General features: G+C 37.3%; 1 protein-coding gene across 1 annotated transcript in view; it reads left to right on the plus strand.

Annotated features, from left to right (window-relative positions):
* Nucleotides 1-26247, plus strand: part of LOC139117934 (mucin-like protein) — a 47996-nt gene that overhangs the window by 2466 nt on the left and 19283 nt on the right. Inside the window, exons 3-28 of the mRNA XM_070681173.1 lie at nucleotides 42-155; nucleotides 1241-1375; nucleotides 4825-4947; nucleotides 5788-5898; nucleotides 6349-6459; nucleotides 7490-7603; nucleotides 7934-8044; nucleotides 8342-8479; nucleotides 8916-9038; nucleotides 9256-9416; nucleotides 9975-10151; nucleotides 11689-11919; nucleotides 12100-12610; nucleotides 14214-14411; nucleotides 14820-14939; nucleotides 16772-16977; nucleotides 18071-18155; nucleotides 18447-18644; nucleotides 19076-19186; nucleotides 19620-19886; nucleotides 22887-23045; nucleotides 23717-23898; nucleotides 24362-24542; nucleotides 24846-24986; nucleotides 25485-25616; nucleotides 25832-25954. Coding sequence (XP_070537274.1) covers nucleotides 5838-5898; nucleotides 6349-6459; nucleotides 7490-7603; nucleotides 7934-8044; nucleotides 8342-8479; nucleotides 8916-9038; nucleotides 9256-9416; nucleotides 9975-10151; nucleotides 11689-11919; nucleotides 12100-12610; nucleotides 14214-14411; nucleotides 14820-14939; nucleotides 16772-16977; nucleotides 18071-18155; nucleotides 18447-18644; nucleotides 19076-19186; nucleotides 19620-19886; nucleotides 22887-23045; nucleotides 23717-23898; nucleotides 24362-24542; nucleotides 24846-24986; nucleotides 25485-25616; nucleotides 25832-25954 — 3841 coding nt within the window. The 5' untranslated portion in view covers nucleotides 42-155; nucleotides 1241-1375; nucleotides 4825-4947; nucleotides 5788-5837. The remainder of the gene's footprint in view (nucleotides 1-41; nucleotides 156-1240; nucleotides 1376-4824; nucleotides 4948-5787; nucleotides 5899-6348; nucleotides 6460-7489; nucleotides 7604-7933; nucleotides 8045-8341; nucleotides 8480-8915; nucleotides 9039-9255; nucleotides 9417-9974; nucleotides 10152-11688; nucleotides 11920-12099; nucleotides 12611-14213; nucleotides 14412-14819; nucleotides 14940-16771; nucleotides 16978-18070; nucleotides 18156-18446; nucleotides 18645-19075; nucleotides 19187-19619; nucleotides 19887-22886; nucleotides 23046-23716; nucleotides 23899-24361; nucleotides 24543-24845; nucleotides 24987-25484; nucleotides 25617-25831; nucleotides 25955-26247) is intronic.

Genomic DNA, 26247 nt, shown 5'->3' on the forward strand with positions numbered 1-26247 from the left:
ATGTTACACTTTTAACCATCGAGAACTTTCCAATTGTGTAGAGAGAAATTGGTGTGTGAATAAACCATGTTGGAATGGCGGTACCTGTATAAGTAAACAAGATGATTACGAATGTCAGTGCTTGCCAGGTTACAGCGGGACTACTTGTTCTTCGCGTAAGTACATATATTTAAATATATTACACTTTTGTGTCAGATTGTGTGCTGGCTCAGTACAAAATGTGGGGTGAACTTTAAAATTACGCACACTGTGGCACTTACTTATTATTTACAAAATGCTAGATGTACGTTCAGTATGTTTACGTGTTTGGACGTATATGGAACACAACAATAGTGGTATATATAAAGTATATCTTTATAAATGGAACATATCAATACGTTGATATAGGTATTGTATATTCATACAAAACGAGGGTAAAAGTAAAGAACAGAGATCTTTGAACACCGTGTACACTGTACTTGTGCATTTTATTAGTATTCGTACGTGTATTCTTAACGTATTTGACAAATGTAAAGAATTAGTAAATGTGTATATTGTTGTGTATCCAGCATTTTGCCAAGTGTAACTGTTTATTGAATTTTATACACTGCATGAAAACGCAATAATACAGATAAATTCACACTAATGAGTTGCCTGTATTATAGAATAATACACGTGAATTCACATGAATCCACATGAGTACAGGCTTGCTGAATACAAGCAAAGGATTATTAACTGTATTCATCTGTATATGCACTCTTCAGCTAAAATACAGGCAATAATCCATGCAAAACAGTAAGTATTATCGGGTTTTCATGCAGTGATAGCGTTGATGTGTTTGTTTAATTTGTACTTTCAGTCTTACCACTAGGGATGAGTTTGACCCATTTAGCTTCATAAATCAACTCTCCAAAGTGTTAACATTACATTTAAGTATAAATGGCATGTGAATAAGAAGAAATTTGTCACAACACATGCATTCATACTTGCTCATAGTTAGGATACTGATCTAAAAGTTCGAATTTGTATAATCTTACGTAAACGGTTTAATGCCAGATATAATGAAATTTATCCAGCAGTCACACTAGCATCAAGAGTTATACAATTAATCCTTTAACGTTTCGCTTCCAATATATCTGATTTCAATCTTCTGGCTGTTTGCAGTCAATTCCCCTGCCATTTCGGATATAACATTAGAATTTCTACGAAATCTAATTACTAGTTGCATGTCAATTGAACATCACATTTTATGTTTTTGTAGCGTCGAATCGTCCAGATTGCACAAGAAACTGTCTTTTCGGCTCCTGTAAAATTGAAGACGGCAAACAAACCTGCGAATGCAACAGTGGTTTTGTCAAATGGCGTCAAGGACCAATCACAAGTGACATTTGTGTTGGTAAGTTAGCTGAATTCTACTTTTGATCGGCTAATAAATGCGGCGAACAAATATACGACCAGAGAAATTATACGGGGAGAAAATTGCAATATGTATGCATTTATGTAAGTCTTAACAGGAACCACCTCCCCGTAAATTGTACATTTTCTGAAAGCCTGGATACAGGGGAACATTTTGGTAACCACAGTGTCACCATTGTTTACATAACTATCGTGTGAAATGCAATATGCACAACCTTTCCCCTTTCAAAAATCCGTTTTCCTAAGTTTTGTTTCAATACTTCAAAATATCTGACTCAAATTTGCTGGAATGCAAGCTGTCACAACGCTCTTCCAAAACGTGTCTCAGATTTTTTATATGTTGCTCAGTTTTTTAAGAGCACAATTGTACAGAAATCAACTAGGGTTAAATTCACCGCTCTCTAAGTTTTTGTGGCAAAAAAATCTTTTAGACGTTTTAAAAACATTCTGAGACTAGAAAACACTTTGGAAGATCCGCAGGACAGTTTGCACTCACACATAGGAAAAACCGAAACTTTTGGAAATTACCTGTCACGTAATAGAAAATGTAAACATGTAAACATGTAAACATTGGTGACACCATGGTAACAGAAATGTTCCCGTATATATAGGCTTTTCGAAAATATATAACTTATATATAACTTATTGCTCACTAGAGAACTGTTAGCTTAGAAAGGTCAATTACTTGTCTAGAACGCTAATAATAGAAATCAAGTTTTATTTTAAATTTTGTATGGATAATCGCTGGTTCCCTTTTAATTAGATATAATTTGTATATATAAGTATTTTAGTCCTTTTGGTAAAACATTTTCAGTTCTGAAATATAATATTTGATATATTTTAACTTCGACATGTATCCGCCCCGATATCCTCATTCTAGGGTGTTCAAAATCAACAAAAATGTGAAAAGCCAAATTTCCAGAATTCATTTCCCGGAAAACGTTTTTAAAACTCTCATCAAATAAGTTTTTAAGGTCATGTTTCTTTAAATATGGGGGATGTTTATGTTTCCTCTGTCATCTAGTGGACGGTAAGCCCGTTTACAGGATGATTGACCCATAACACAATATCCAATTTTGCAATGATTCATCAAGGGCTTTGTTAAAGGACATACACAATGCCAGAGTCTAGAACTCGCAATCATCTGATAGTGAGTCCGCTACTCTGGCCATTCCCAGCTCTTGAACTCAATCATACCTATTTGTCCTACCTGTGCCTCCCTTGTGGTTACCATAAATCATTTGTTTATGTGGCTAATTTCCCACGCTCCTCGCGGATTCCGTTTTATCGCTATGTTGGTTTCTTAATCACCTGTGTAAAGTTCCATGGGCGTAAATCTGTTTCTGTGAGATATTCGTGAGCAACAGCGTGATACAGTGGTACGGTTACAGCATTAGCTCGCCCCCGGTGTATACTATTTTGAAGACTATAAAAGCAAATATTATTATTATTATTATTATTATTATTATATTATTAGACTTTATTTAAAGAGGGTAATCTGAGTTACAAAACAAATTGTAATTTACATCAGAGCACTCTGTGAGCTCGAAAAAAGTACATGAGTATAAATAGCAAATACAATGTACATGTAAATACAGCAAGTGTTCAAAAATAAAGGAAAAAGGATGAGTAACATCTTCATTGCAACAAAAAGAAATAAATTAATATAAATCTGAACCCTCATTTGTAAACTTCGTCATAAGATAATCTCGCAACTTTACTTTGAAAGGGCTAAAGTTGAGGTATTTCTAATCGCAGGGGGAATTGTATGCCAAGTATTTGCAGCACGAAAAGAGAAGACTTTTGACCTGTGGTAGTCTTAAATTTTGGAACACACAAATTTCCATGACTGGCATTACGGGTGTTCGATGAAATTCGATGAAAAACGTCACTCAAATAAGAGCGTGCAAGGCCATTCAATGATTTGAATGTCAATAATGCGGTGAAATACATAATACGTAGGTCAATCGGTAACCAGTGCAAAGTTAAAAAGATAGTTCGTGAGGGAACACTCATGTCAACCCCTAAAATTACTCTTCCAGCCCTCTTCTGGAGTTTATAAATACGGTGAATATTTGACTTCGAAGTATTGCCGCAAACAGTGCAACAATAATCAATCAAAGAAAGGAAAAGTGCATTGTACACAACCAAACGAATACTCGTAGTGGCAAATGGACGTAGTTTGCGAAGGATACCAATTCTGGTAGAAAGTTTCTTACACAGGTTATCAACGTGAACATCCCAACTTAAAGTTGAATCAATTGAAACGCCTAAAAGGATGTGAGAAGAGACATTGGAGATAATTGTTTCTTGTATTGTGACACAAATAGAGGCCTCAGTGTTAGTAACATGTCTAATTTTAGGGCAAGAAGCAATAACCATACTTTTAGTTTTCTCCGTGTTGACAACCATAGCATTATTAGAAACCCACGATGAGATTGGAACAACATTATCGTTCATACGAGAAGTAATTTCATCGACGCTAGTACCTGAAACACACAAAGTTTGGTCGTTAGCGAACATATCTAACCACCCGTGTTAAGGCAAAGGGGAAGGTCGTTGATGAAAATAAAAAAAGCAGAGGGCCGAGAATAGACCCTTGAGGGACGCCACTAACAATTGGCAAGACCTCAGACTCACATCCAAGATACTGAACAAGCTGAGTTCTGTCTGTCAGGTACGAGCGAAACCAACGGAGGAGATGACCCGGAAACACCATAAATAGCAAGTTTATCTATGAGAATATCATGTCAACCAGATCAAAGGCCTTACGTAGATCCAAAAATAATAAACCATTGAAGAGACCAGAATCAATGTTCGAAAATAGATGATCCGTCAGTTTAATATCAGTTTAATATGATATTCTGTAACATACTGTGCGATTCAGTGGTGAAATATGACATGAAAACGGGTCAAATAATAATCAGTATCATTCAACTTCAGTAAATTAGTAGATCTAACAAACAAATAGTTAATGGTACGTAATGACGACAGCGGTACCAATCACTGCTACAAGGTGTCCAGAATGGGCAAGCGCACTCTAACGACATGTTACATCCTTCATGCTGATGCACAAAGTGACAAATTCAGTGAAATACATATCCTAGAGCGCCCAAGGGGAAAGTGTAAGTCATATTACTTTTACATGTCGACATGACATTCAAAGTATTTTATAGATGGCAACTTACCGCAGATCAACAATAAAAGGAATTACAAGAGTCGTTAGCTTAGTTGACATTTACGTTGAACAGTTTATTTGGTTCTAAAGAATATTTGATGAGCAAAATCTTCCAGGCCATCGATAACCAGCAGCCTAGACATTTGAAAATTATATAACTAAATTAAAGTAATTAAATCAAATAATAAAATTATATAATCACACGAGTGTAATTTAATTGACAATAAAGTTTTACATTTTTTTATTCATAGATATCAATGAATGTACATCGGGATTGCATAACTGTTCTCAACACTGTATAAATTTGCCTGGATTCCATCTTTGCTTTTGTAACCCCGGATACATTCCAGTAGATGATGGAATCAGTTGCACTGGTGAGTAGAATTGTTATCAACGAGGCAAAATGTTCCATTTTAAAGACAATGCCGCACCCCAAAAATACAACTATTGCGGCCTGATCTGACAAAATGGCATACTTATATAATTGCTGATTGACGTTTGCCAAACTGACGTTTGCCAGAGTGTTGTCGAATCTGTCATGCACCTTTTCCAATATTGCTTCATCCTCTGGATATTTACCGTAAATAATTTGCTACGAGTATTTCACAATCAAGCTTGCCAGTTATCATACAAGGAGGTCTTTATTCATAGCTGACGACCTTTTTGACATAGTAATTTTAGCCTTACGATTTCGTAGGTAGGAAGGAGATAGGAGATGTCTAGTTACCATAACTGCATATTGATAGCATATTGATTCTTGTATTCATTCCAAACTTTGTTGCCTTAAAGTCATTGCAGTTTTTTATGCAAGGCCTACGCCTACAAGGTGACGCCACCAATGTATCTTTCCTGTAGAAGTGGATGTATTAGCAGTGCCACCGATGCCCATTTTAAGAAAAAAAGTGGACTTCTAAACTTCCTGAGCATTTCCCAATCGATAAAATTCTTGATATGGTCATACGATACATAGGACATTGTCAATTATATCAACATTCCAGTTATGTGTCAGATACTCGATTTCGTCCCGGGTATGACGCAGTATGATTAAAACCTAGGCTTATATGACGAAGGAAGAGATGGTAACTGGGTACTTACCTCTAATTTCTTCTTTTGCTTCCATAGTCTTTAAATAAATGAATGAAATCTGATCTGATGATATCAAATTTAAATCAGTGCAATTGATAGGATATCATTCTTTCAAACCTTTACAACAGATATCGACGAATGTGCATCAAATCCCTGTGTAAATGGAACATGCATTGATATGGTCAATTCATATCGATGCGAATGTTGCCCCGGTTTCACTGGCAAAAACTGCGAGATTGGTGAGTATTAATTAAATATTCTAAAGCCTGTTTGACAGATGGTCTAACCAACATAAATCATGCGTTATCATGATTAAAAAAGATAACATTGTTTTTCGGCTAACGGAGTTCTTTAGTGTCATAAATGATGGAAGAATTTTTTTCATCGACCACATTTACAATGTAAACTGTTGACTAAGGTACAATTTTTTATCAAAAGCGCTCACATAGTTTCATTAAAATTGAGACTCTCTGTCGTCATGAAATATAACGCCGTCCCTTTTAGAATTCAAATGTATTATTTCTAGCTCCATTAAAAACAATTTATTTATTACATTTGCTACAAACTGACATCATTTAACCCCTCACTCGTTGTGCGATTTGAGCTATTTTGTCATATTTAGTTACTTACTGGTTATGGCATTTTATTCATCAAAATATCCTGTTGTAAATTGTATAATCTTTTCTTAGATATCGACGAATGCGAATCTGATCCCTGTATTTATGGTGACTGCAACGATTTGATCAATGCATACGAATGTCAATGTTGGTCCGGCTTTGAAGGGATCAATTGTTTTGAAGGTATGTACAAAATTGCCAAACAGGAGTTATGTAAGCAGATAGGCCATTGTAGTGACTCTTACATGACCACAGACTATCGTAATGTTTTGGGGGTTTTTTTGGTAATTTGTTTTGTTTAAAATGCTGTGGAGCGGTGTTTTACAGAACATCTCACCTTTTCACATAGTATAAGTAATATCAGAGGTTTGGTTAATTGATTCTGACATACTGTAATTCTAACCATTTTAAACTGTGCCTCATGCCTGTTTGATCACACACATTTCTTGCGACATCCTATTGTCAAACAAAACATCGGAAACCATATGTCACAATGACAATTACAAAAAACTCTATCATTAAATCTCAATGTTTTTAGCATTCTGTCCATTCGGTAAACAATATGGGATATATTTGAATTTTAGATGACTTCCATCTTGATGTTTGAAAGAGGGATGAAAAGCAGTTGACCTCAACTTTACTGTCATTATTACAAATAAAAAACGACTGCGATTAATGTGATGATCAAGATTAAAGGAACAAAAAGGTGTCCGCTTGATGTTCCATGGCCGTTCCTGAATAGCTGAAACTAATAAACATCGAAACATATGGTAACTGTATTTCACTAATGACCATGATTTTGGTCGAGGATGACAAATATTTGTTAGAGAGTCCACGGCAACATCATGAAAATTGATGGACATTAAATTTTAAAAATGAAATTCAGGATAATTTCGCGCCGTTATCTTTTGCAGGTATACGCTTTCCGCCACAGCAATTAAAGTAGATCCGACGAAAACATTGCAAATAAAGTAATTAAGCGAGGAAACACTTTTCGTACAATGTTCTGATGGCTTGTGAGGTGCGAGCTTTTGTTGCAATTGACGATAGTACTGTTTTTACTCTCTTGTTTCTAGGCCAACCCTGTCAAATTTGCTAATATGTTACCATCTTGTGATAGGAATTTCGAAGTTTAAGAGAAATCTAATGGGATAATAGTGTGACGATGATGATTGTTTTTTCTTACTCATCTCTTTCATTTTCACATGCGCAGATATAGACGAATGTGACGGACAACCATGCAGAAATGCAGCTACTTGCCATGACTTACGAGCTCGCTATGAGTGTACATGTGCACCAGGTTGGACCGGTCGCAATTGCACCATTGGTAAGTCTCAGAAAGGAAAAAATAGCTGTACACATCAGATGTTAAAACTACCTTTTAATATCCGCTGTTCCACTTGCAAACGTGCAGAGTAGCAAGGACTATACAAACAATGTAACTGGCCATCAGAGTACCGAGTGTTGCTCTTCTACCGTAGTAATCATGCAAAACCCAACAAGTGAAATTCAATGCTCATAAAATCCTCATTTGCGTTGCAAATGTCAAATCTCGAGATAAAGATGGTGTGATTCTTATGTGTGTTTATACGCTTTGCAATAATGATAAGTTTTTATAGGCATGAATTTTGCGATGCGTTGTAATTTCTCGTTACAGATATAGACGAATGTGCAAGTAACCCGTGTGTCCACGGTATATGTCGAGATTTGGAAAATATGTACGAGTGTGACTGTGACATAGGATGGAAAGGAACAAACTGCGATACAGGTACTTATTTCATTTGGAACGGATAGAGCTTTATCTCTGCATTTATATCCGTTCTGAGGCTGTCAGCATCCGTTGTGCATGTAATGTACCACTTTTAGCGAATTGTTTAACTCTTGATGTTTGGTCAACTAGCTATCGCATCCCATTTGTGATTGTTACTTATAAGTTTGTCTATGTGAGAACTATATTTGAAAGTCAAACTCATCAACCCTGTTAAAACTAGACATTTTTTTCAGGTTTGACTACTGACCAATATCATTGGCTGGTAGAAGTAACGTTTTCTTTTTTATACCCAAGATATTGACGAATGTTACATTAAAGAGGATAACTGTACAGATTACTGCATCAACGTAGATCGCACTCAAGACGCCAGGGGTTACTACTGCCTTTGCAAGGATAGTTATCAACTTGATGACAACAATGAAACTTGCATAGGTAAGCTACATCCAGCTATTGTGGAGTAACGGACCGGAAAAAGAATACAAACGCGCCGTCATTTTTAATAACACGAATATGAATGCTTTTTTCATGTCATTGACTGCATATTGCTGAATACCTACGCACAGCTAAGCGTTTTGCTTCACTTTTGCAGGGGCTCGTGTCGCGTAACGCTCTGATCGAAAACCAATGGCGTACGGATGTAAGGAAGAGAGAATATGTTGCATAAAATACCGTCCCTATTTTGATAGAACGAGTGACTGGATGAATGAATGAGGAGGACATGAGAAGCAAATCTATAAAATACCTCCCCCTTTGAATTTATACTCCTTAACCTATTATGCACTTGGTTTTTATATCGACCTAGATCGCTATTGATATTGGAAACCTTAAGTTGTATTCATGAAATGCTTTTTTTCTCTCTTACACGCAGACACGGACGAATGTGAAGACGGGTTACATCTTTGTCATGTCAATGCAAACTGCACAAATACAATAGGAAGTTATGATTGTATGTGCAAGAAGGGATACAGGGGTGATGGACTCGACTGTAAAGGTCAGGCACCTTAAAATAGAAAATTTGAAAATTTGAAGGCAATGGTGCAATACTAATTGATTACATAGAAGACGACTGGTCGTTTTATTAATACACATTTTAGCCGGTTTTCTATAAAGATTTCCTTTTAATGCCAAGTCTATTGAAAAAATTGTTTTGAGACGTTCTATAGAAATGTTATCGATTCACATTTCGTTTTTTCACCCGCCTCTTTCAGAGAAAATAATGTTTCCGTTTGGTGAAAACGAGGGTGATCTAAAGCTGAGAGAACGATACGATAGGGATGCATCCACCTCACCATCATTTGATCTTGTCAGTGAAACAATTACATACCTGACAGGCTTTCCATTCTGGAGGAACTTCTACAGTAACGTTTATGTAAGTAACTAAGGTAACTGGGCTGAACAATCCACCTGAATGTGAATTTTTGAGTAATGAATTAGTGATACAGAATGAGCAGGAACAACATAATTCCACTACACATAAACAAATCGTTCCGATGTATTCATTGCTTCGCTTCGATAAAGTTTGTGTGAGATGTATGAAAGTGTGTGTACTAGCGTGTGTGCTTCACGAACTCTACGGCGATCGAGTGGCGAGGGCGCAGTCAGAATTGCAACATCCTTAGCTCGGTTATTGAACCAATCTTTTTTGAGATTGGGGATTTAGCCGGGCGGTTCTGTTTGCGGCCTCTGCTGCTAGGTGATTGGGTACCGTGCGCTGTGGGTTCGAGCCCGATTGGAGAAAAAAAAACATCGTTTTATACATGAAAACTAAGGAAACTTAAAGAATAATCAGAAACTCTGTTTTAACGAAATGATTGGCATGTGCATATTGTAGATTGAGAGTACGGTGGTAACAATAGTAAAGCTTGTTCAAATAATATCTGTGTTGTTAAAAGAGTAACTGAATGCGATATGTATTACTTATCAACAGTTCACGGACAATGGCCTGATAATCTTCAAAAACGTGAACGATGAAAAGTTTGCCTTCCCGAACCCCTATAAAAATGGATTTCACACGTACAATGACTCGTATTCATTTCCCATGGTGGCTGTGTTTTGGGATGATGTTGATGTCTCTGATCCGACTGTCGGCGAAGTCTACTATCATGTAAGTTTAACTTCTTCAAAGACAATGAGGACAACCTTAGCAGAGCTTTGTTGATATGACAGACGTCAAAAGTGTATTAAAAATCATTCCTCTGTAAATCGTGTCTTTGTCTCTCTTTTGTAGTATATTAATTTTGTAGTCATTGACACTGTGATATCAAAGATTCAACAAATCAAATTTACGCCTTTAAAAGTTGTTTGTAAATATGCTCCTAAAAATAAAATGCAAGGAAGCTTAACCATAATTTACTGAAGGCGATATATAGATTATTAGGAGGAACGTAATATAAATGTTATTAGTACGTCATGTACATGCAAACAGTTATTGAAAGTGCGCACATACAAACAATCACGGTTTTTTTTTTTGACAAGTGAAGGAATCTCTGAGCTAAAGAGGTACCTTTGCCTCGTAAAATGAATATATAATGTACATGATATATGCCTTCAATGATTGATCGAACCGGTCAAACGTTTTATTTTAGCCATTGCCTCTTATTCGATTCTTACAAGTTTATTTCTGAAAAGTCACTGTTATACTCCTCCTCATCGCCGATATTACTCTTTATCATATACCCATGCACATATTGCTACATCCTAGTGACGTTTAACGTAAAATATCAGCCTTGATATTTCACGGTAAACGTCGAGATATGCACGATGAACGTCATCAGTTTTAGAGTTTTCCCGAACTACATTAGCAGTTTGTTGGTAAACAACGTAAACAACAAAATGGCTACCGCTCCCAGCCTGCGAAGCGATGTCGCCGACGTAAAAACTTAAAGGGCTTCGAGGAACACGGGTATGTCTTGTTGCAAAATACGGAAATATCACGTTGAGTCTTGAAATGTTTTGCCATAGTATGTTTCTTGGTCAAGTTCTAGCAAACATTCTGCCGTTCGCACGGCGCCGGCACTGTGCACGGTCTCCACCGAACAGGTAGTGAGCTCGTGGCGTGACAGCGATGTCGCGCGAGCGACGACTGTTGACATGGCAACTCTAAAGGTAAACTAACAAAATGGCAGTCCCTCTCCGCGCGAGCTCCGTGCCGTACAACGATCGAAATCAGGATAGATTTAAAGCTGATCAATTTTTAATCGGTTACAGTTGTAATAGCATATTGTACCTTAAAATGTTCCTTCTGTAAGACGCTTTTTGTATCCCGGTGTCTTTCGTCTGGGTTTCATTGAGATATTGACGACTTGCAGCGATGTCGCGCGTGATGTTGACATCTTCGTCGTATACTTTATGAATGAAGCCTGTTCACATAAATATTTGATATTTATGCGCGAGGCGTAATAAATATTAATATATATATTATTAAGTAAAGCCTCAAAATTAAAGGTTTTTCGTTCTATTAGTAAAAATTCCCTAAACGTATTGGCATGGGTATATGATAAATCGGTTATTAACCCAATATCGCCTGTTCCTTGTGTCGTATCAGCATTCGTGTCATTTGTGCTGAGTCAGACACTCGACGAACCTCTAAGCAAAACATAGCAAACTATTGACAAATTCGGGGTGAATGGGTTATTTTACAGAGTTACGATCGAAGTTCTGGAAAGACTGCCTCTAGTAAAGACCACGAAATGTTGGACAGAGCTAGTAAATACGTCAGGGAAAATAGAGGAGCCTATCCAGAACCGCCAAGCTATTGGTACTGGTGGTATTCTTATAGGGATTCAAGATTTTATGACTTCAGAGCAGAGTGGATGCTTTTGATAACGTGGTACGATGTAGCCGCTGTTCCAGTGGCTTACACGAAATCCAACGTAAGTATCTCGTCAACCCAGTTACGATTCATTAAAAGGCCGTGCTGCAGACATCAAACATCATCATGATAATTCTGTTATAAATGAGAGACGACCAGTGTTGAAAATGACAAAAACCATTCTGGTTCAAATGTTATAGGTATATTTCACATGTCAATGTTTGATTTGATGTATTTCCAGACAAACACCTTTCAAGCAGCTTTGGTGACAGACGGTGTTTACGGGTTTGTTATCATCAACTACATGGAGGATGAAATGAAATGGAACTACAAAGTGCGCGAGAACAATGACGTCATCATCGGTTACCATGGAATCTACAGCTACTACTACAGTTCGTATAAATATCACTACATACGTAACGTACAAAAATCGGAACTTTCCTTGCTTCATCAAAAATACCGACCTGATCAGTACAATGGAAACACAAACAAGAAAGGAAGGTGGATATTTCGTGTTGAAAACCATTACCGATACACAGTCAATCCAAAAAAGTATTGCCTCGAGTGGTACTATCGACAACCTCATCCAGACACATGGAGTTGGGGACTTGGAACCTGTCCTTGTGGATTCGATCAGGGACGGCAGGATAATGCTTTCGGCAGCGGCACAGAGGAAGACGAAGAAGCCACACGAAACTTCAATGATGATGAGATTGACCCAAATTTACTGGCACAGATAAATAGACGTCAAGGTCAGTATCACCTTGTAAATAAAATTTTGTATATAAAGGATCGATGACATGACTTTATTGCTATATTTCACACATACAAAACCATCCTTGTCATGTGATGTTGACTGTTATATCAACCGTAATATTTAACTTTAAATGAGGAGACACACACTATCCATGTCATGAGTTTTACTGTGTTCCTGACTAAATATGCAATTTCCATGTAAACAAAGTAAACAAACTAACATTAAACTTCGCCCTACATAGCGGAGTGTCAACATTGAAATTTATATTCAGGTAACTTACAACACTTGTAACACGTTGAATCATTTGATGCTATCCAACTTTAGTTCTATTAAAGGTGTGTCTATTTATTTACAAGATCCAGTAAATCTGTTAGGAATCGCCTTGAATTTTCTATCTCCATAATAGTAATGGCGTGGAGCACGATAGTGTGACATCGCAAGGCGACATGTTGACTTGACTACTCTCATTGAAAATAAACTAAATAGCCTCATTCTTCTATCAATAATATTATCCGAGGTTATCGAAATAAGATGGGGTTCGAATCAGATGAGTATTGAGGTGGAATATATATTATAGCCCAAACATGGGACTATGTGCCCGAGGGTAGGTGACCATTTGCCCGACGTAAGGAGGGCAAATGGTCTCCTGCCCGAGGGTACAGAGTCCCTTGTTTGGGCTATAATGTTTTTATTACATGCCTCTCTTATTCAGTTTGCACCAAAAATATTCACCTTTATTGGCAAGTTATAATCAAATGCTTTATTTTCATTTTAGACGAAAAACTGTTAGAAATAGATCGATTTTCATCATCGAATGGCGCATTGATATATTTTAACTACTGTTATGCGGTTGATCGATATTTTTATGCGAAATTTTCTAAAAACTTGATTTTCTGTGCAAAACATGAAATTTCAAGACTTTCACATCCAAAAGTTTTCAAGTTGAAAATAGTTCCAGTTCACTTTCAGTCCAGTGATGACTATGCGGCCCGCGACGTCATCGGCAACTTACCATTGAATCCTATGGAGCGCGCAGCGTTCGATTTACGGGGCATGTAATAAAAACGATTGCTATACAAGAAATCCCGTTATCTATAATCAAGTTGCTTAGAAAATAAGTTGTCGCATGTGGTGTCTCCTTTAGAGGATATGCCTAACACTAAATATTTATGAAGGCAGCCAGCGTATACAAATGTTACATTTTCATATTATGTGTATTATAAAAATAAAAGGAAGCCCAGCATTTAAAGTCTTGTCCACCGTGCATTTCAATAATTTCATGGAGGGGTAATCTCAGTTTCAAGAACATGTATCATTTGTACGACATCAAAAGCATGACTACGTCTCGTTCGAGATTTGCTGCAACATCACGACAATTACGCTGATATAACACAGGAACAGGCGACAACAATCCAGTGTTACATTTTGTTGTAGTCACAAGGAAGCCATGATTCATATGAAAAAAAGCTGTGAATCTTAATTACGATAGGAACAGCGACATTTTCTGCCAGGGTCAAGTTTATCATTGTTAGGAAAATGGTACGGTTTACAACAACTGGAATCAAGAAAATGAACTTTTGACTTTGTCTTTTCGACAGGGAGAAGTTTTACGATTCAAACCATTTTCCCTAACCCTTGGGGAGCAGGACAAAGATGTCGCTACCGGTCTGATCACACGTTGGTGGAAGGTTACGGTAGATATACTTGGGATAGCAGTTTTACAGAAAGATGGCAATTTAGCGGTCGTTTCTTGTGGTGGAGATGGTTCAATTGGTATTTGTACAGACTTTGGTACAGTGAGTATTTCGCTTCAAAAAGTAATTTAAGCATCATAAATAGCTACATCTATCTGGATTATTAAGTTTACTTTGCGAATATTGCGAATTACCCTTTTCTATTCTATAAAAATATTGGTCTATAGGACGGTAACATTGTCTGCGCCAACAGCTTGATGACATAATTACATGAGTGCACTACTTGCCATAGCATAACTTAGGTATGATTTGTGTCACGTGTACAAACAAAGAAACTAGTTTTCAAAACAGATGTATTCGTCTAACGGGATAAGATAAACTCAAGTGAAATATTACCCAGGCTAATCATGTCATTCAGTTACAATTCACGAAAAACTTTTAGAATATGGGATGAACTAGAACCCAAGGCTTGACAACAAACTTATCAGATCTGGTCATTCTAATTCCTAGACGAAGATATATTACCACGTTATTACTGCTGCCAGTATTCAAGGGATCCATATTTTTGTGACTTGTATGCCGAGAAACGACCACCGGGATCATGTAGTGGGTACTTTCCACCTATATGGGGTAAGCAAAACACTAAATCATGTCTCTTTAAGATCTACTATTTCATCTGAGCATGCCTAGATGAGCAAGGCAAGGATGATATTTTTAAGTCCTTTACTCGCTCTCTGTTTATTCCTTACCACCGATGTGTTCCGGATTTGCTGGAACTGCCATGTTTCTAAAGTACAGCAAGGGTTGCACATTGAAATTTACGTCCAATATGGTATAGTAAAGTTTGGCATGCTATGGCATGGTATACAATACTACACTGTACTATACTATAGTATACTATAGTATACTATACTATACTATACTATACTATACTATACTATACTATACTATACTATACTATACTATACTATTCTATACTATACTATACTATACTATACTATACTATACTATACTATACTATACTATACTATACTATACTATACTATACTATACTATACTATACTATACTACACTCCACTATACTATACTATACTATACTATACTATACGACACTATACTTAAGCAATAAATAGCACCCAGCGACAGTATGCCACGAAATTTTGACCAGTTCACGACATATGTGCACGAGCGATAGCGAGTGCATATATGAAGTTGACTGGTCAAATCGATATATATAATATATATATATATATATATATATATATATATATATATATATATATATATATATATATATATATATATATATATATATATATATATATATATATATGCTGGCATAATATAATATAATATAATATAATATAATATAATATAATATAATATAATATAATATTTTATACCAGTATATTGTTGGCACAAATGCAGCGATCTGATTGGTCGAGACGCTAAAAGAACCGTGGTGTATTGGTGATATACCACGGCTGGCACACGAACGAGCTCTCAGGTTAAGCAAAAATCAGTTTTTGACGTTGCAAACCGGAATTTCAATATACTGTTATGATATAATGGCAATAAATCACACCCAGCGACGGTATACCATTCGATATTGACCAGTTCACTTCATATATGCACTCGCTATCGCTCGTGCATTTATGTCGTGAACTGGTCAAAATCTCGTTGTATACCGTCGCTGGGTGTGCTTTATTGCTTAAATATATCATGCTACCATGCGCCTTTTAAATTAGACGAGAATTTATTCCACTAACGCTTAAATACTGTTTTAGCACTGATAGCTGTGGTAAAATGGCCCCTAAACCAGAATTTTCGAAATTTGCCCAAATCGGTGCATTTGAACGCACATGTAAACTTAATCCGAAACAGTTCGCTTTGTTTCAAAGACCTAATTTCGATAAACAGATAAGTGCGAGTTACAGTAACTCACCTCTTGGTGAAAATAAGTTGGGGTCAATGATGGAAGACATCTCTGAAGCAGGACATTTGGGTGTGATGTACACAAATCATTGATTCAGTGGAAGTTGAGACGCGACATACCGTTCAGAAGCTAGTATTCGTTCATTCACAAATAAAATGACACTTTTCTTTTTGGATATCGATGTTGCCGACGGATTTCACCATTCACCATTCACGGATTTACCCGTTATGTCAATGCACTTCAGCAATTTTGGAGCTGACGCTTCTCTTGCATACATAATCAGGAACTGTTTTACTCAGCAAGATTCTGCGAAGCATCTTGTATAATAGCAATAACCTTCGCCGCAGTCGGTTTCACTCGACTTTGGTACAATTCGCTCAATATAGCACGAGCCGATAGGCGAGCGCTATACGTCGCGCATTGTACAAAATCTCGTGTATACCCTCCTGCGGCGGGGTTATTACTTAATTATATTATAATATGACATAATGTCTTAGTTGATCAAAAAAAATGTCATTGATCATAGGCTGGATGCTTGGAGATCCCCACATGAACACTCTTGATGGCGTTTCGTACACCTTTAATGGACTAGGCGAATACACCTTGGTGCATGTTGATGACGACATCTTCAATTTACAAGGAAGAACAGCAAGGGCAATCACAAAGAATGGCACACAGAGCCAAGCTACGGTGTTTGTAGCTTTCGTGGCAAAACAACAGAACAGTTCTACGGTAAGGCTTTGGACATAAATAATAGATAACCCCCATAGCCAAAATTATTGGATCCTGTTATCTTTTGACTTAGAATCAGACGTTCTAAATATGTGTTACCGAAGAATACTAAGCTGCATAGTGCCCTTTGCAATTCAAAAGTAACAATAATAGAATAAGGGAACAATGAGAACATAATGTTACATATAGAGATACAACCTCCATTATTATACACCTACGTCTGTAAGCTATGCAGTTTAGTCGCAATTTAAAGGTATACAGTCACCTGTAATCTAAATATGCCCATATATGGTCAAAGGGGCGTTTCTTTATATTCAAAACGACCATATGAGGGCGTTGATTTTAAAAAGCGGCCACCCACTTAAAATCTGTGATTGGTTACATTTTCTCTTTCCATGGTAACTGTGGCAAAATTGGAAGATGTGACGGTATACCTTTAAGTTGCAGTACCAGAGGACGCGGAGTCCATTAAACTTTGATGCAGAGTTCAATTAACTTTGGACGCTATTTGACTTCGGACCTCATAACACCATAACGTAAAGACGGGGAAAAAGAGAATACTTTACAATTTTTGCAAAGAGTATGCACCTAAATATGCAGTACTTGACGCAATGAATAACGGTCAATGCTAAACCTGAGTATCTGAGTGAAATCATGCTGCCGAACTGCAATACCTACCGCATGTGCACTGCGATGCGCGGATTGAAATTTCGTTCTGTCCGCTTTAAATAGACGCACTCAGAACGCATTCGCAGTCTGCTCGCGATCGCACGACGTAGTGAGCGACACTGGAATCTTAACAGTAGTTTAATTTCGACTTTTTCTGATAACATTGGAAAAATCGGACTAAAAAGGTGTATAATAATATTATTATTCACAAAATACCGCAAGTTATGCCCTCGTACATCGTACGTTTGGGTATTGTCCTCGACGCTACCCGGCCGGATACCTTTGTTTGGCGACGTATTCGGACATAAATTCCGATATTTTTGTAACGACCTTGCATTATATAAGCCATCACAAGGAGTATTTTGAAGCGGCGGAGATATAGCCAATTGCGTTTGTGATCTGTTTCTTAATTATCGCTGACCAGGTTCAAGTTCAGCTGACAGACGATGGTAATGATTATGACATACTCGTCGATGGAGAGCTATTTAACAAGACGTTCCTGGATGATCGTAAGTTTTCAAGATGAGCCTTGAACTTTCTAGTTGTTGTCATTTACTTTATTTCTTTCTTTTCTTTTGAAAAAAAAAGGCTTTTACCGGGGCACCGATTAAACATACAAGTATGGGTGGATGCATGCATGCATGGATTCATGGATGGGTTGATGGGTGGACGAACGGACGGACGGATGTAAAATATAGATAGACAGACGGGCAGGCAGACAGTAACGCAAACAAATGGAAGGATGGATAGATAGATAAGATTGTTTCTTTAATTTACTTCTTCATTAATCATATTCACAGAACCATTTACACCAAATGGCACAAACGTATCCCTGTCATTCAAAGCAGAAGAGTCAACATCGGGTTCAGGGGCAAAGGTCAGGTTTGTTGCTTCATTTTCGTCCAAAATGTCGATATCTATCGGAATCGCAGAGAAGATGCTTGATGTCCTGTTTTCGGCACCAGAAGAGTTCAAAGGTCGTGTTACAGGCTTACTGGGTAGGTTTAATTTTACGGCAGACTAACCACAGCAACAAATAAAATACTCTTGCAGAAACTACACAAAGTTGCCTTCATCACATGCTACCTGCAAATGTTACTAGCATCTCAATGACACTTCAATTTCACATTTTTTTTATTTAATCTATCATCCAACAGGCGAATGTCCAATTACAGGATAGGGTACCCATGAACCGCTACCTAATGGAGCAATGAGGAGTTAAGTTCCTTTCTCAAGGGCACAATGACGTATTAGGGTCTCGAAATCAACGTCAATTCCATCAGTACCCTACTTACTGCCCAATACTGCCTCCGAGAAAAATTGAATTCAAATATTTAATTAAAGGTCATCTTCGTTTTAACTGGCATGTTTTTTACTATTATAGCCACATGAATAAACTTGAAATTTGTTCAATGTTTTATTAAACAAGGATTTTGGGATGGTGATCCTACAAACGACTTTAAGCTTCCCGACGGTACAATAAAACAACCTGCAGGTACCAACTTCACTGACTCTGAATACTTCGAATTCGGTCAGCAATGTGAGTAAACAATTAAAATTGCTAGTATACTGATCCTTTCGCATGTTAAACTCTCTCGGGAATGAGGACTTTCCATGTGGAGAGAACTTTCTATTGAAGCATTCATTTTGGTCTTTTCTTTGTATGGCGGCATGCTCGCCCGTAAGTTTGTCTGTTTGTGCTCATAATTACAAACTTCTCTGTTTCAATGAAAGATGACTCTTCGTCCCATAGTCTGATCTCCTTATGGTGAAATTTCAAAATATACAGTTTCTTGCCATTGAAATCTACTAAATATCAACTTTTACATTGAATGGTCAATTCGAATAAAAAATAATTGTATTATACAAATTTCCATCTCACCGAACAAGCCTTGTCATATTAGTATTTCCTCTTGAATTGCTTTATAATGTCACACAGTCAATAATTATAGACGCTGATGTTCCACACACAGGGAATATATCATCCGAACAGTCACTCTTCTGGTATGAAGAAGGAAAGTCGTGGTCAGATTACAACGACCCAACATTCAAACCGTTGTTCTTGGACGAGCTAATCGAGAAATATGAAAGGGAAGACCCAGATTACTTGAGTAAGATCAGATCAAACTGTGGCGACGATCAGGAATGTCTGTTTGATTCATTGGCTACGGAGAGAGAAGAGATTGGTCTACTAACAAAGAACTCGTCAACACAAATAAAACACCAACAAACTGATTTAGGTAGGTTCTTTGTCATACGTCTATGATTATTTTTACCATGTTATGCCCATTAAAGTAATATGCACCTCGAAAGTGAAAGACTTAAACTTTTGCTCAAACTTTCCTCAGTGAAACTTTCTACCATTCTCTTACCAAAGCAAGAATAAAAATCAGGGGTCACCGTGCAAACTTTGGTACTAGAGAGACAAATAACTTGTGATTTCTCGATATTTGAAATTCAAAATGGCCACCATCCCTGTTGTTAATTCTATGGGGAAAAATAAATTTCCGATTTTCGAAAAACTAAGACGGTAAAAACTTTTCTTTCGCCAAGAGCTTTAAAATGAGTCCTCACAAGTGGTAGGTCAGAAGAAAATTGACAAAATTTGAAGGCCGAATTTCTGTCCCCGAGGTGCGTTCTACCTTAAAGTTGCAATATTGCTTAAAATGATTGACTTTTTCCCGTAAAACTACTCCGTTGAAGCAACCTTCTTGAATAGGCCTCTCACCACTTCCAGCATATACACACCCTAAAGGACCACTAGCCTTATCTGTTAACATTATTTTAATTGTGTAACACCTAACCTACAATAAGTTTGTGAGAATGTACTAATTTAGGTGTGTGTATACACCTAGTATAAACTATCAGCTGGGACTTTGAACAAGATAAATATTACACTGCGATTAAATGTTTGACCAGACATTAAAGAGGCACTCCCACTTGGTAACATTTTTAAAACACATTTTTTAAATGCCAACGGTCGATATTTGACGTTGCGACTGCGCGCGGATCGCGAGATATCGATAAAAACATGTCATTTCCCGAGCGTATTTTTCACATCCCGAAGTTTTACGATCGTTTCTGGTTATGACCCGAAATCCCCCGAAAGTGTGTTGTTGTGCTGATTGACGATATTCTAAGGAGCCCAAAAACGTTCGAATGACGCAATTAATTTACCTCCTACTGCGATGACTTTATATACATCATTATCAATGTCCTTACCTCTGGTAATTCTTTTTTAAAACTTCTCCTTAGTTTTTGTCGTTTTCATTATTCTCAATCAGTTGTATTAAATTTTTAAACAATACCACACAGATATCAGTTTTTACGTGTAAAATATTAGTTGCCTCTGATGACACATTTTGTCGTCTGCCACATAGTTACGCGTGGTTCGATACATAGTGGCCGCCGCGTGGTATGCGCGCATACCACGTCACGCGGCGGCCACTATGCATACTATGTATCAACAGCACCTATCTGTACTAGTCACCTATGCGAATTCTGGTGGAATCAGCAAAGTAACTTTGTTTTTCGTTTTTTGCCGAGTCAGTAGGACTCGGCTTTCTCCCACGGGACATGACCGCTCAGCGACGCGAGTGCTACTGCTGAGGCATACGTCAGCGTAGACTCGTACTCCATAGCTTAGTTGACAATGGCCCCAGTGCCGAACGTTCTATGTTCGGAAGCTGAATTCAGGTGGGCCACCGGAATTCAAACTTTAACAGGTGGCGGACACCACTAAAATTGATAACGTTTCCCTAGACTACATGCACGTTGAATGAGACAGGAAGGTCATAGTTGACAGATTAACAGAGTTGTCATATATAATCAATAATTCATGGTCACTTTTAGTTTGCTTAACTTTGGTCGCTTCATAAAATTTCGAAAATACACGGACACGTACATGATAAGCACAGCTCAGTTAATTATTGTGTAATTGATGTTTTTCACTGATACATCAGTACCATTATGCATGTCCATGTATACATTCAAGAGTCCTGAAATCACGAACAATGACTTGGAATCGTAGAAGGTAGTGCTACTTATACGATGAAGTTTTTCATATTGAGCGTTGAGGTATCTGCGTGCTATATTAATTTTATTCGAAAGTAATAACCGTCACTGCAAAAGATTGGAAACTGTCTGGCAAAGGCATGCAATATTGTTGACGGAGGTAGACGACACTGAGGAATAAATTTGCTAATGCATAATAGTTTTTCGTTTTTGTTTGCAAAAAAATTCCACGGATTCCACTTTATCAAGAAACGCCGGCGGATTTCAGTGATTTCTTGGCTCCACTGCATGATGGGTTACGTTCTTGCGAGGGACTACGGCCTGGTTCACACCACACATTATGAGCTCGGCACGGCTTTGTTAGGTCGGCGTTACATATTGTAGTTGTTTCAAAGGAGGGACCCTGCCCGACAAATACCTTGGCTAGCGATTTTGATCATTACACGGTACTACTACTGTTACACACGTCGCTGTGAATTACGTCTGAACTGGCCACAGACCACGTGTGACTTGTGGTAATCTAATTACGATTCGGAATTGACAAAAACGGTTTGATTGAGTGCAGTGGTCAGCAAAAATCGCATTTGCTCAGGATGTCGATGAGACTACGCAGACTCGAGCGGTAGTGACGCAACACTGACCCTCGCCTTCTCGAGGGTTTGAGATTCAACTGACGAATTCTTATTGATAAAACAACCTCCCTGGGTTCTATATGGACACAGACTGTCGGCAATCGCTTTAACCATTGTCAGTGTAACAACTTACCTCGGTTATTGAACCACTCTTTTTTAAGGTAGATCGCGCCTCGGGGACAGATATTCGGACTCTCAAACTTTTACACTTCTTTTCCGATATACCACTTGTGGGGTTCATTTTAAAGCTCTTGGTTTATCAAAACTTTTTACCGGCATAGTTTTTAGAAATTCCAAAATGTTCTTTCTCTCCATAGAGTTAACACAGGGATGGCGGCCATTTTAAATATCGGTAAATCTACCAAACTTTGCACGGTGACCCCCTATTTTATTCTTGATTTTGAAAGAGAATGATTGAACGATTTCTTAAGGAAATGAGCAAAAGTTTAAGTATTTCACTTTCGGGGCGCATACTACCTTAAAAGAGACAAGTGGGGATTTTGCTGAGCGGGTGCCGTAAGTTGTGAGTGTGATCCAGATCGAATATTAATCGTATTATAGCTTGTTAACATGTAGCGATGTTATTTTTAATAGGTAACTTTCCTCCGAATGTAACAATTGAGGGTAGTTCTCTATTACAAGTGGAAGTTGGTAAGCCAGTTTCTGTGAAGTTTGATGCAACAGATCCGAACCCAGGAGACAAGATAGCATATATGCTTTCGGACTATGTGCCTGGCGCCTCCATTACCCAAGGTAAGATTAGGGGCCCGTCGAATTCGAAACGATATTCCTGATATGTTCAGCTATTTGTCAAGCTTTTCTATAGTATCGGGATTTACATTGCAAAGTATGTAAATTTAATTTGCCGCAAATCTCACTTTAATCGAATACACGAATATTTGTGTTAAAGGTGTTTTGCTCTTGTCGTTTATTATTGTCGTAATGACGGCTTAATTCGTCATTATACATTCATTAGTGAAACGTGGCTTAGTAGTCATCGTAGTCAAAAGCCAATTGAATCAAAACAGATATTTAGTGTAGTACATGACTGAGTTGTGTAAAAGCAATGCCCCCATTTCGTACATCAGTGCATTAAAATAATCAGGATTGCTATCGCTCAAAATACGGTTAACTTTACGATCGATATTCAATAAAATATTTCAAATGGCATACAATGATTTATGTTCGAAATATTTGATAAAGTACTCCCTTTCTTTTGCGCACAATGATTTTTTCCAAGATATTTAAATATGATATTCGAAAGATCCACATACCAACTAAAGTGGGCTTATTACATACCGCAGCAATAAATCACTCCTTAAGGCTAGGTCTGTTTAAATCGCACTTATTAGACTGAATCCTTGGATATTTTACTTACTGGTACATTGAAACAAAATATGAATAACTTCGTTATTTTTTCACAGATGGTAACTTCACATGGACCCCTCAAGATACAGAAAAAGTCAACCTATCAATCATTGTTACTGACACTGTTGCCAGCACGGCTGTCGTGCTTCAAGTCAAAGTGTGTAAATGCCAAAACGGTGGCAGCTGCAATTATAATGTATCCGTGGAAGGGTCCGATATTGTTAATGAAAAATTTGAGGTAAGCAATAGCAACTTTGTCCTGAGCTGAAAATAGCCGAATTTAAGCAGCGAAGTACATGGCATGTTTTTCTGCCTGCAGCATCCTATACATTTTGAAAGATTTTTTTCCTGAAGAAATAACTGCCAAGTCAATCAATCAATGATGGACTGTAAGTTCTGAATCACATGGCGACAGGCTCATCCGAACCTAAGTGTCCTTTGGTCCTACTATTGTTTGCATACTGCTCATATGTAGCTCAATCCCTGCGTGCTTCTGTTATTATTTCTGGCATGTTCTAGAGCTCTCTTTGTGTCAATACGGAATACTCTTGCATACGCTTGAGCATACAAAGCAAAGCTTGCACTAATTTATGAACTTATCCATGCATTTTTGCTCATATTACCACATCAACTAATTGTGTGTACATAGCTCGAAATTTTCACACATTATCGTTCTCATTGTCTTTTCAAAATAATAATAGGTTGTAACTTGCGATTGTACGCCTGGCTACACTGGTGACTTCTGTCAGGACGACTACGACGCATGTGCAGACAATCCATGCTTTCCTGGCGTCAATTGTACCGACAATAAAGCACCGTCAATAGGTTTCGAATGTGGAGAATGTCCAACAGGGTTGATAGGGAATGGCACGAAATGCTTTGGTGAGTACATGACGATGTCTTTGTATTGATTATAAACGAGATTGTATTCGCAATGCTTTGAATACATATGGACGCATTTACATTCAAATAATATATCATAGATCCGGACAACAACGTAATGTTTATATGAATATTAATATATGATGCATACATTCTCTATGTGGTGGAGTCTACTACCAATGGATTGTTTTCATAATGATTTTGCACCCTCTCTTTGAAATCACGCAATACATGCAGGATTAGAGAATGTCCGGAAAAATTATATTTCATGCAATGATAATTACGATTATGGATGTTTTGCAGATTTTGATGAATGTGAAGAAGAGAGAGATTTTCACATCAGTGCACCATTTTGTGATCAAATCTGTGAAAATACTCTGCGAAGTTACGTTTGCCGCTGTAAAGAGGGCTATCGTCTCGATGCTAACAAGAAAGACTGTAAAGGTATTTGGAAATCAGACGACGTTGTATTCTTTTATCCATAAAGTATGACTTGTGTATCTGATAAAATAACTTTTATAATATATAAAACTTTTTTATAGCATTCTTAGTAAATACCTAATAATATCCGTATACCAGAGAAACGAAAATTTCACGTACTTGTAGTGGATAATGTATTTTAGATATCTAGGTGTAACGTTGGTATGGTGGTATCTATTGAAGCTTCTCTTTATCCATGTACACCGACTGTTTGAATCGAACACTGTTACGTCACATCCCCTAACATTTTCCAATGATCACTACTACTTGTAAAACATTTGACCCAAAACAAATAAGAATTGTCATTCCTTCTAGTACACCGGTGAAAATTTTATTTGAGAAACATTAATCGTGCTTGTGTTTATTTAGGCAACGTATGTAACTCGTGTATTGCACGGTTCAAATTTAAATATGATGCCGAAATATTTATTAAGAAGCCGTTTTTTATTATCTTGTAATAAGATATCGACGAATGTAGAGAAAACATCGATGACTGTCACAAACAGGCAGAGTGTATCAACATCCCTGGAGGATTCAACTGCTCTTGTAATGATGGTTACATCGGCGTCGATGGCAACAGAACGTTGTGCGAAGGTAAATTAAAGGATCAAACATTTATCTGTCGCTTGGTTTAGTATCAAATTCTGATTAACAAGAACCCCGTTATCACGAACTACTAAAATAAATATTTTAGATATCTAAATGAAGAAATGAACTATTGAACGATATCTAAAAATATGTATAAACTGCTGTTTACAATCTTGTGACTTGTAATGCAAAGGGGATAAAGAGCTGTATTTGTGTTTCAGATGTGAATGAATGTTTGCAAGAGCCTTGTGGTGACAACACAGACTGTACCAATATCGTTGGAAGTTACAAATGTACCTGTTTAGATGGTTACGAATTTGACAGTGGTGGATTCAATTGTTCAGGTAAGCTGCCATTCACATATTTCTATATCGTTTACTATATCTTGAAGGTCTTACAATGCTTCCATACATTTTGTGAAGATATGATTATTTTGTGACGTGACGGGATAACAAGAATTTTATCATTTCCTTTTTAACGATGAAAAAGATAAATTTTGCTTCAGTAGTTGTAAAACTTGTGACAATTTTAAATATCAAGTGACAATATGAAGAGTTTGCTTCTATGCAACATTTTGCTGTTTATATTTTGATATATACTTTTGCCTATGAAGAGAATCACATGAACAAGTGTAAAG

This window comes from Ptychodera flava, chromosome 18, assembly GCF_041260155.1.
Source record: "Ptychodera flava strain L36383 chromosome 18, AS_Pfla_20210202, whole genome shotgun sequence".
NCBI lineage: Eukaryota > Metazoa > Hemichordata > Enteropneusta > Ptychoderidae > Ptychodera > Ptychodera flava.